Source organism: Dermacentor variabilis, chromosome 10 (genome assembly GCF_050947875.1).
Source record: "Dermacentor variabilis isolate Ectoservices chromosome 10, ASM5094787v1, whole genome shotgun sequence".
Classification (NCBI taxonomy): Eukaryota; Metazoa; Arthropoda; class Arachnida; order Ixodida; family Ixodidae; genus Dermacentor; species Dermacentor variabilis.
Window position 1 is genome coordinate 3,008,353 of NC_134577.1, and position 12,154 is coordinate 3,020,506.

At 52.8% G+C, this 12,154-nt stretch overlaps 2 protein-coding genes across 4 annotated transcripts in view; one reads left to right on the forward strand and one right to left on the reverse strand.

The window, feature by feature from the left end:
* The window catches only part of LOC142559726 (tetraspanin-33-like), a 36,199-nt gene extending 27,849 nt beyond the window's left edge, over positions 1 to 8,350 (forward strand). Inside the window, exons 3-4 of the mRNA XM_075671307.1 lie at positions 2,390 to 2,601; positions 7,981 to 8,350. Of these exons, the coding sequence (XP_075527422.1) occupies positions 2,390 to 2,601; positions 7,981 to 8,336 (568 nt within the window). The 3' untranslated portion in view covers positions 8,337 to 8,350. The remainder of the gene's footprint in view (positions 1 to 2,389; positions 2,602 to 7,980) is intronic.
* Positions 1 to 12,154, reverse strand: part of LOC142559728 (uncharacterized) — a 370,616-nt gene that overhangs the window by 221,391 nt on the left and 137,071 nt on the right. The window lies entirely within an intron of this gene.

The following is a 12,154-nucleotide window of genomic DNA, read 5'->3' on the forward strand; positions in this document are numbered from 1 at the left end:
AAAGCAGTGGAAGAATTCTATACTGACCTGTACCCAGAGGACTCAGGTGTACTCTGTTCGAAACAATAATGAACAGTATACAGAAATTCCTCCTATAACTACAGATGAGGTCAGAAGGGCTTTGAAAGGCATGGAACAGGGGAAAGCGGCAGGAGAAGATGGAATAAAAGTCGATTTAATTAAAGATGGAGGAGACATAATGCTAAGAAAACTGGCCGCTCTATACACGAAGTGTCTATCGAATGCAAGGGACCCAGAAAACTGGAAGAATGCAAACGTTATACTAATCCACAAAAAGGGAGACGTTAAAGAACTGAAAAATTATAGGCCCATTAGCTTACTCCCCGTGTTATATAAAATATTTACCAAAATAGTCTCCAATAGAATAAGGCCTACACTGTACTCTAGTCAACCAAGGGAGCAGGCAGGTTTCAGGAAGTGATACTCTACAATGGATCACATTTGCGTTTACATTTTACGGAGGAAAAGGGCATTCAGCTTCGTCTTCTTTTTTATTTTTGTGCTTAAGCCTTACTAATTCCCAGTGACCCGGCATATGATCCTGTTCACTCTAACTTTTGAATTCTCCATGTCACAATCGATAAACGTCCTTTCTTACGTTCACACACTGCTACGGAGTATCTGACATTACTTTTTTTACAAGAAAATATCATCTAGTGTATGCAAAGTCGGTGACTTTGAGGCCATGGTTGCTTCGGCCTTTCGAAACTGGCTTATACACGTTTAAAGGGACACTAAAGGCAAATATTAAGTGAAGCTAAAGTGATAGATTAGTGCTCGAGAATCTCTAAGATGTAATTATTATCACGAACAGAGCTTTAATAATCGAGAAATTGAGGCAAATACAGGATATGACTAGAGACTCCCCCGGGACATTCAAGTGCTTGACCGATGACGAAAGCACTCCACAGTTAAATTCTGTCACAAGTATTCAACCACTCGTTGCAATAAACACCATTGTACTGTATTATCAGACAAAATAAAATGCTATTTGTCCAGTTTATTTCATTTTTAGAAGAAAAAAAAAAGAACTATTTGAAATTACCCTTGACAACGACGCGGGCGGTCTAAAAGTTTTCTTTTCGGTCGGCTCCGCACCGCCCACACTTTCGCATTTCAGTAGTTTCGGCATGGCGTAGTGCTGCGCTGGTTTTGCCGGCCCGTGAAACTCGCACCAACTCAATTGCAAGTAGCAGAGAATTCAACTTCCACGTGATGTCAGGCGATGCCCGAAAGGTCTACGCCACTAGTCCAAGAAGCAGCTGCAGCGGCGGATCCACGGCTCTGTCTTCACTCGGTACCGCCGTTTTACTCACCGGCTGCAGCAAAGGGTGGTGATGGCGTATTTAACGTCACCACTTCCCCGGTTCGGTGGCGAGATACTTGAATTTCGAAAATGGTGTTCGGACCCATCAGATGCAATTTCCTCGTAAACTGAGTATTTTCCTCGCACGAAACAAGCATTGCGAGGTTTCTGGAATGGTATTCAAACAGTCCACGTTGACTTAGTATTTATTGTCTTTGACGTGCCTTTATTGTCCTTTTAATATCGCAGCATGTGCATAGACAACGAATCCCGCTTTTAAAAAAGCCGTTTACCACGAAGTGCTTTGGATTTTTAAGCTGCTTGCTCTTTCCCACTTAAGGCTAACTTATGTGGCAATTCTCCGTTTTCCGTGTGTTCTCGGGAGACTGATGCTTGTGCACAGGCCTAGTCAGATGACTATATGTCAACATTTTTCCCAATCACCGTGACAATCATATATTGTTAACCAAATAAAATACAATAAATAAATAAATAAATAAATAAATAAATAAAAGACACATGCGTACGTAATGCTGATTTAAAGGAGAGTTTAGTTAGAAAAGTCTATTTCAAACCTCAGCCACTTTGCCGATTGAAGCCATATTTGACACGTATCAAGATTAAGTCTTAGTGCATTTTAGTGATTGAAAGCGCATTCCTGCGATAAGGACTCTATAAACATTTCACTACATATTGTGACGGAGGCGAGATGTAGGCGAAAGATATATTTACAAAATACTTACAAAGAAAGCTAGGTAAAGAAAGGTAGGTTTAATGTGTATAAATAAAGGTGACCAAGGAATCGAACTTTTCGGTGGCGATGAAATCACGCGAAGGCTGAATCAAGACGCGTTGCTCAGCAGTCAATTTACACGTTCCCCGCTGAATGACGCGACCGCTTAGCATCTGCCGCCAGCATAGGGGTGACACGCACTTCGGCCTCAGCCACCGAAGGAAGGCGTAGGCCAAAAGTGGCGCACGCGGCTACGGGACGCAATGAAAGACACCGAAGCGCACGGAGACACGTCCCTTCTCGGCGAAGTGTGCAGTGTGCGCGAGCAGGTACCTGCAGCCGGACCTGGTGAGGTACTACAGGCACAGCGCCGACTGGGACGACCTGGTGGACCACATGCAGCACAGCTTCCAGTGCTGCGGCATCGGACCCCTCGCCTACCAGGACTGGGACCGAAACGGCCGCTACCGATGTGCACCCGGCAACCCCAGCCACGAGCGATGTTCCGTCCCCGAGTCCTGCTGCCGGGTCAGGAGCGCCGGTACGCTTTCCGAAAGTTTCTCACTGCTGTGGAAAATGGGCTGACAGACGGCGGCCCTCTGGTGGCTGTCAATCAGATCTGTCAGGCTCATATGTGCACGGCGGCTGCGCTCTCCGTTCTTTGCCTTCATTCGTACATAGGCGACGAATGTATATGGTGACACCCACTGCTACTTGAGGGGCACCTGTTTGTCAGGCTCATATGTGCACGGCCGCTCCGCTCTCCGTTCCTTGCCTTCATTTGCACATAGGCGACGAATGCATATGGCGACACCCACTGCTACTTGAGGGGCGGCTGTTTGTCAAGCTCATATGTGCACGGCGGCTGCGCTCTCCGTTCTTTGCCTTCATTTGCACACAGGCAACGAAAGCATATGGTGACACCCACTGCTACTTGAGGGGCACCTGTTTGTCAGGCTGATATGTGCACGGCGGCTGCGCTCTCCGTTCCTTGCCTTCATTTGCACATAGGCAACGAATACATATGGTGACGCCCACTGCTACTTGAGGGGCGGCTGTTTGTCAGGCTCATATGTGCACGGCGGCTGCGCTCTCCGTTCTTTGCCTTCATTTGCACATAGGCAACGAATGCATATGGTGACACCCACTGCTACTTGAGGGGCGGCTGTTTGTCAGGCTCATATGTGCACGGCGGCTGCGCTCTCCGTTCCTTGCCTTCATTTGCACATAGGCAACGAAAGCATATGGTGACACCCACTGCTACTTGAGGGGCACCTGTCTGTCAGGCTGATATGTGCACGGCGGCTGCGCTCTCCGTTCCTTGCCTTCATTTGCACATAGGCAACGAAAGCATATGGTGACACCCACTGCTACTTGAGGGGCACCTGTCTGTCAGGCTCATATGTGCACGGCGGCTGCGCTCTCCGTTCTTTGCCTTCATTTGCACATAGGCAACGAAAGCATATGGTGACACCCACTGCTACTTGAGGGGCACCTGTTTGTCAGGCTGATATGTGCACGGCGGCTGCGCTCTCCGTTCCTTGCCTTCATTTGCACATAGGCAACGAATACATATGGTGACGCCCACTGCTACTTGAGGGGCGGCTGTTTGTCAGGCTCATATGTGCACGGCGGCTGCGCTCTCCGTTCTTTGCCTTCATTTGCACATAGGCAACGAATGCATATGGTGACACCCACTGCTACTTGAGGGGCGGCTGTCTGTCAGGCTCATATGTGCACGGCGGCTGCGCTCTCCGTTCCTTGCCTTCATTTGCACATACGCAACGAAAGCATATGGTGACACCCACTGCTACTTGAGGGGCACCTGTCTGTCAGGCTCATATGTGCACGGCGGCTGCGCTCTCCGTTCCTTGCCTTCATTTGCACATAGGCAACGAATGTATATGGTGACGCCCACTGCTACTTGAGGGGCGGCTGTTTGTCAGGCTCATATGTGCACGGCGGCTGCGCTCTCCGTTCCTTGCCTTCATTTGCACATAGGCAACGAATGCATATGGCGACACCCACTGCTACTTGAGGGGCGGCTGTTTGTCAGGCTCATATGTGCACGGCTGCTGCGCTCTCCGTTCTTTGCCTTCATTTGCACATAGGCAACGAATGCATATGGTGACACCCACTGCTACTTGAGGGGCGGCTGTCTGTCAGGCTCATATGTGCACGGCGGCTGCGCTCTCCGTTCCTTGCCTTCATTTGCACATAGGCAACGAAAGCATATGGTGACACCCACTGCTACTTGAGGGGCACCTGTCTGTCAGGCTCATATGTGCACGGCGGCTGCGCTCTCCGTTCCTTGCCTTCATTTGCACATAGGCAACGAATGTATATGGTGACGCCCACTGCTACTTGAGGGGCGGCTGTTTGTCAGGCTCATATGTGCACGGCGGCTGCGCTCTCCGTTCCTTGCCTTCATTTGCACATAGGCAACGAATGCATATGGCGACACCCACTGCTACTTGAGGGGCAGCTGTTTGTCAGGCTCATATGTGCACGGCTGCTGCGCTCTCCGTTCTTTGCCTTCATTTGCACATAGGCAACGAATGCATATGGCGACACCCACTGCTACTTGAGGGGCGGCTGTTTGTCAGGCTCATATGTGCACGGCGGCCGCGCTCTCCGTTCTTTGCCTTCATTTGCACATAGGCAAGGAATGCATATGGTGACACCCACTGCTACTTGAGGGGCGGCTGTTTGTCAGGCTCATATGTGCACGGCGGCTGCGCTCTCCGTTCCTTGCCTTCATTTGCACATAGGCAACGAATGTATATGGTGACGCCCACTGCTACTTGAGGGGCGGCTGTTTGTCAGGCTCATATGTGCACGGCGGCTGCGCTCTCCGTTCTTTGCCTTCATTTGCACATAGGCAACGAATGCATATGGTGACACCCACTGCTACTTGAGGGGCGGCTGTTTGTCAGGCTCATATGTGCACGGCGGCTGCGCTCTCCGTTCCTTGCCTTCATTTGCACATAGGCAACGAATGCATATGGTGACAACCACTGCTACTTGAGGGGCGGCTGTTTGTCAGGCTCATATGTGCACGGCGGCTGCGCTCTCCGTTCCTTGCCTTCATTTGCACATAGGCAACGAATACATATGGTGACGCCCACTGCTACTTGAGGGGCGGCTGTTTGTCAGGCTCATATGTGCACGGCGGCTGCGCTCTCCGTTCTTTGCCTTCATTTGCACATAGGCAACGAATGCATATGGTGACACCCACTGCTACTTGAGGGGCGGCTGTTTGTCAGGCTCATATGTGCACGGCGGCTGCGCTCTCCGTTCCTTGCCTTCATTTGCACATAGGCAACGAAAGCATATGGTGACACTCACTGCTACTTGAGGCGCACCTGTCTGTCAGGCTCATATGTGCACGGCGGCTGCGCTCTCCGTTCCTTGCCTTCATTTGCACATAGGCAACGAATGTATATGGTGACGCCCACTGCTACTTGAGGGGCGGCTGTTTGTCAGGCTCATATGTGCACGGCGGCTGCGCTCTCCGTTCCTTGACTTCATTTGCACATAGGCAACGAATGTTGATGGTGACGCCCACTGCTACTTCAGGGGCAGCTGTTTGTCAGGCTCAGATGTGCACGGCGGCTGCGCTCTCCGTTCCTTGCCTTCATTCGCACATAGGCAACGAATGCATATGGCGACGCCCACTGCTACTTGAGGGGCAGCTGTTTGTCAGGCTCATATGTGCACGGCGGCTGCGCTCTCCGTTCCTTGACTTCATTTGCACATAGGCAACGAATGTTGATGGTGACGCCCACTGCTACTTCAGGGGCAGCTGTTTGTCAGGCTCAGATGTGCACGGCGGCTGCGCTCTCCGTTCCTTGCCTTCATTCGCACATAAGCAACGAATGTATATGGCGACGCCCACTGCTACTTCAGGGGCAGCTGTTTGTCAGGCTCATATGTGCACGGCGGCTGCGCTCTCCGTTCCTTGCCTTCATTTGCACATAGGCAACGAATACATATGGTGACGCCCACTGCTACTTGAGGGGCGGCTGTTTGTCAGGCTCATATGTGCACGGCGGCTGCGCTCTCCGTTCTTTGCCTTCATTTGCACATAGGCAACGAATGCATATGGTGACGCCCACTGCTACTTGAGGGGCGGCTGTTTGTCAGGCTCATATGTGCACGGCGGCTGCGCTCTCCGTTCCTTGCCTTCATTTGCACATAGGCAACGAAAGCATATGGTGACACCCACTGCTACTTGAGGGGCACCTGTCTGTCAGGCTCATATGTGCACGGCGGCTGCGCTCTCCGTTCCTTGCCTTCATTTGCACATAGGCAACGAATGTATATGGTGACGCCCACTGCTACTTGAGGGGCGGCTGTTTGTCAGGCTCATATGTGCACGGCGGCTGCGCTCTCCGTTCCTTGACTTCATTTGCACATAGGCAACGAATGTTGATGGTGACGCCCACTGCTACTTCAGGGGCAGCTGTTTGTCAGGCTCAGATGTGCACGGCGGCTGCGCTCTCCGTTCCTTGCCTTCATTCGCACATAGGCAACGAATGCATATGGCGACGCCCACTGCTACTTGAGGGGCAGCTGTTTGTCAGGCTCATATGTGCACGGCGGCTGCGCTCTCCGTTCCTTGACTTCATTTGCACATAGGCAACGAATGTTGATGGTGACGCCCACTGCTACTTCAGGGGCAGCTGTTTGTCAGGCTCAGATGTGCACGGCGGCTGCGCTCTCCGTTCCTTGCCTTCATTCGCACATAAGCAACGAATGTATATGGCGACGCCCACTGCTACTTCAGGGGCAGCTGTTTGTCAGGCTCATATGTGCACGGCGGCTGCGCTCTCCGTTCCTTGACTTCATTTGCACATAGGCAACGAATGTTGATGGTGACGCCCACTGCTACTTCAGGGGCAGCTGTTTGTCAGGCTCAGATGTGCACGGCGGCTGCGCTCTCCGTTCCTTGCCTTCATTCGCACATAGGCAACGAATGCATATGGCGACGCCCACTGCTACTTGAGGGGCAGCTGTTTGTCAGGCTCATATGTGCACGGCGGCTGCGCTCTCAGTTCCTTGCCTTCATTTTAACGCGACAGCGTTAAGGAGCTCGTGTCGCAGAAAAGCAGGTGTCGTCGGCGTCGGTGTCCGCAGCGTTGGCCGTGAGCGATAAATCCCGGCAGGCACTTTTCACATAGGCCACGAATGTTGACGGTGACACCCACTGCTACTTGAGGGGCAGCTGTTTGTCAGGCTCATATGTGCACGGCGGCTGCGCTCTCCGTTCCTTGCCTTCATTTGCACATACGCAATGAATGTAGATGGCGACAGCCTCACCTGCTTGACGGGCAGATGTGTTGTTCAACTATAAATTAAGGACCCACATATCTGGCAATATTCGCAGAAAAAATGTGCCGACCTCTAGTGGAAAAGAGAGGCCATTTTAGGTTGGCTTGCTTATTTTTATTTTATGCCGTTCCCACGGTCGCCTTCGAAGCAACAAGCTTGGAACGAGCAGGCTTCGCTTCCTCTTAAGGATGTTTTTCTATGCGGAGAAATGCTTGTTATTAGGGCAATAAAATCTGGCATGTTGTACTTTGCGTACAGACTGTTTCTATGCATTGTGTTGCGCAGGGTACTCAGAGTCTATGTACTTTCGTGCATATACCAAGACCCAGCGTTAGCGGCACGCAGCAAAAACGTAAAAGGCCAGTAATTGACGTAAAGGCCTAATGAAAGCAACAGTTTATGAGGCAGCTATCGGAGGACACGCCATATCGGTGTCTTGAAAACTTAAACGTTCTATGTGTTTGGAAAGCGCTTTGTAGCACGTGTGCAAAAAACAGATATAAAGGTCTTGGCCAAGTTGTGCAGTATTTTCCGTTCCATTTCTGTGACAAATCCAATTCGCGAGTATATCACATTTACAACCCAGGCTGCGGCAGGAACGTGCTATCAAAGAGCTGGGACGAGGCGAAAAAGCAGATCTACGGCGACAGCTGTCTGGACAGCGTGCTGAGCTCGGTGCGCCGCAATGTGGTGGTCATCGGCGGCGTGGCACTGCTCGCCTCCATCGGCCTGCTGCTTGTGGTGGCCACGACGCGAGACTTCATGAAGGGGATACGGGCCGCCTCGCAACCACCGCACTCGGACAAGCCCCGCAAGGTCTCCAGTTACTTGGACCCCACGGAGGCGTCGTCGTCGTCGTACGCACAGGCCAGCCAGCATCAGCCTTCGCTGGTGCCCCCGCCGCCCTACAGCTGCCCCGCTTACTACTACCAGCCGCAGTAAAGAGAGAGACGCCTCTTGCGTGTGTGTTTCGTCTGCGCAAGCGGATCAGTTTAGAGCAGCCACACGAAAGCGGAGGAAGTTATGCGCGTATATTAAGCTACGGCTGCTACTTCGTTTGTTTTCTTGGTGTCTGTATACACGGACGCGCATATTCCGCTTAAGGTGTTCGAAAAAAACATTTTGCACTTATCGCTGTACTGTTATATTGCTCGAAGTTTTCCGAAAGATGGCATTTTGAATCTACTTCCCTCAGTGGAATACGCACGTGGCATGGCTAACTGCCAGGTGTCTGAGAAAAAAAAAAAATTGGCGGCCCTTCCGCTACTGTGCATAGGGGTGCAAACGAAGCTAGGGATCCGCGGCTCTTCGTTGTCGTAACGCGTTGGCTTCGCGCTCCGTCACGGCGAGAGAAAGAGAGAATAAACTTTATCCAAGAGTCCCGGACCGGGTTCGCCCGCTTTGTTCTAGTTGTCTGCCAAGCCGAGCGTCGTGATAAGCTCGAACATGGCTTGTACGTAGTCGGAGTCCGCCAGCCACTCTTCAAGTGTCGCAGGTCTACGGGTGGGTGAGAATTTGGCAAGGTTAGCCTGAATAGCGGGATTGCTCCCCGGATAATCCTACAGAATGTGGGCATTATCCGGGAAGCCGCCACATGCTATGCAAGCAGGTTTACTAGGCAAACCTTGCATGTAGTGCTGTAAGTGTGGGGACGCGAGAGAGTGCGTCTGCGCACGCCTCCGTAGTACCGCATCTCTTCGATTCATGTGTGTGTGTGCTTGTGGATACTTAATGACGTAAATCGTTAAGTTTTTCGCGCCTTCCCACTCGCGCGAAGGCGTGTTGCTCATTCAGACAGCGGGTCCGGTCACCACAAAGGAGGGCCCGGGAGGTTTGCGCTAGATGTGACATGTGCTACTTTGTTACCTCTGATCCCTGTGTGACTCGGAATCCACTGAATCCGCACTCTAATGTTAGGGTGTGCGTTGTTAATGCTGAGTGTAGCCGGCACGCCAACGACGAGCCCTTTCTCGAGCGAGCTCCCGGAGGCGTTCATGCAACCTCACCTGTTCTTCGGCCGAACGCACGACGCGCGGCCCGCTCCCACTGCCGTTCCTTGAACGCAGCCTGCTCTGCGGCAGAACAAACCTGAACTGGCGTGAAACGGCGGGAGCGAGGCGAGCGAACACGCAATCACCCTTTCCCTTCTTCGGAGGGAGGGGACGCCTTTGATTGGCTCGCACCTTGCGCTGCGTTCACTTCTTCATGCATATAAAACTTCGCTTTAAAGGGCGCGTATGATGAATCGCCAGTGGCTGAATCGGTTAGCGTGGTGGTCTCACAAGTCGTTGGTTCGGATCCGCAGCCCCACAAACAATTTTGTAGCGTAAAGCTACACTACGCGGGATGGAGCCGAGCTTCGCGTGCGTGTGCGCCTGCCATACTGCGCATGCGTCGCCCTCGCCGACTGCGGCGCATTCCAGAGGTGTGACGTCGCAGTCTCCGCAGACGCGCCGGCGCCGTGTGCGTCCGCTGCTGCATTTAAGGCCTAAATATTTTCTGACATAGCGTGAACGCGCGCATACGTTACGTCACGCTGGCGAGAACAATAGCGCCTATAGTTCGACCCATGGTTCGACGCACTGGCGCCCCCAACGTAACCAGACGCGGCAAACCAGGCCGACGCGCTCCGACGCTCGCCCGCGCGCCGATAACGTCGGACAACGCGCCTTTACGATTGAGGCGCCGCGCGGCACTGCGCATGCGCGAGGAGGGCGCACCATGCGTATAAATGAAATGCGCGAGAGAGACGGTTCATGCAGCGCGCTCGACATGTAGGTTCAAAAGAGTCGAGCCGCTGCCAGTCGGCGCAAAAGACTTGAAAATCAACCAAAGGTAACCGAACCTTTACGCTACGTATATCCTGGCATAGTTGAGTTAAGCCACTGCCATTTTTTACAGTGGAGCTGTTAGAACTTCGCTGGGTTTCTCTTGACGCCCGCAGCTTTGCCAAGCTGGGTGAAATAGAGCTTAGAGAGAGTGAAAGGAGAGTATAAAAAATTACCGACGATTACGTTACTTCCTAATGCGAAATGTGAGCGCAGCAAATAAGCTGTTTCACCTTTTGGATAGATTGAGGCAAAGAAATCGAGCAACACATGTATGCGCTATCACATAATTTTTTTTTTATTTTTCACACGTATTCCTTTAACAAAGACTCCACTAACAGTTCTTGACAGTCATGAAGGAAGCTTTGTGGTCGGAGAAATAGACTGATATATGTTCGACTTGGTACACCAATGCTTGATTCTCAAAGACGAGATCTATACAAGTGCCTCGCGAGGTTGTCACAGCCGTGGGGGAAGCAGAGGCTAAGCGCCGCCGCCGAGAAGACCCTGCCGTTCGCGCCGCCGAAGCGGAGGCTCATCGCCGCCGTCGAGAGCAACCAGCAGTAAGCGAGGCTGAAGCAGAAGCTCATCGCCGCCGCCGAGAAGACCCTGCAGTTCGCGCCGCCGAAGCGGAGGCTCATCGCCGCCGTCGAGAGCAACCAGCAGTAAGCGGAAGCGGAGGGGGGCGGCGTGTACACCCAGCGGCAAACGATGGGGGCAGAAGCGCGCGCAGCAAGCGGACAACACGATAAAGGGAGGAGGGAAGAGATAGCAGCGACTGACTGATGCCGCTGACGGCGATAGTGAGTCAACCTCAGCTATCCGCCACAAAAGAACAGGGGGGGGACCCTTTCCTCCTCTTTCTGCATGGCGGCGACGGTGTTCTATGCAGTCACGTTATCTTGACTCTCTAGCGGCGTCAGCGGCATCCAGCGGTATCAGTCGGTCGCTGCTAGCGCTGGGGGGATGAAAGGGGGGCGGAGCTGGTTACGAGGCCGACGACGACGCCGACGACGCGAAACCCAGGAACGGACGCCAAAGAGCTGCGCTCTAAAATTGGAGGACGCTTAAGCTTCGCCTTCAAGAGTGGAACGCGACAGCGTTCCCGTCGACCCGCCAAGGGGTGTAAGACAATGGGCTACGGCGCAGCAATCACTTACGAGGCGCCCCGCATCGGACGCGGTGAGCGTCGAGCAATGCAGCGTTCGGCGCGGCAACGAAACGTGCGCCTGAGCAAGCGGAACGAACCAAAGAACTCGTTGTCTCGGAGGGGGAACGATGCACGCCAGCCAAACGTCGTGATCGGCACGGGCAGAGAGATAGACAGATAGTGATCTAAAGATAGGAAGGACGCTTGATTCTGCAACCCGTGAGGGAGCAAGGCGAAACGTCGTCAGGGGAGAGGGAGTCCGGGCGGCGACGCGCCTCGCACTGGGCCCCGCACAACCCCAATGCACGCGTGGCGCGCCACCTGTCGGGGCAGCGCCGTACATTCAGAGGAGGGGGTCTTATGTGTTTGCCGCAAGATGGCTCTGTGTGTGCGGAAAGCGCAGAAGAAATGTAGCGGAAACGCACTTCGCTACTCGTGTAACTGCGACTTCTGTAAATTACATGTTCATAATTACCAATATACACCGCAGTATAACTTTCTACGGCTCGTTTCTAAGGCAACACCGCATTCACTAGAGGCGCTTTTGTACCGCTTTGAAGCATCGAGTCTCCGTCTCACACTCTGGAGACCCTGGTTCGATTCCCACCCAGCCCATCTTGCAAGTTGTTTTTTATTCATGAAGCGCCTGCCGGGATTTATCGCTCACGGCCAACGCCGCGGACACCGACACCAACGACACCGGCTTTTCTGCGACACGAGCTCCTTAACGCTGTCGCGTTAAAATAGCATCGCGCAGAACAGCGACGCGGCAAGGGTGAATG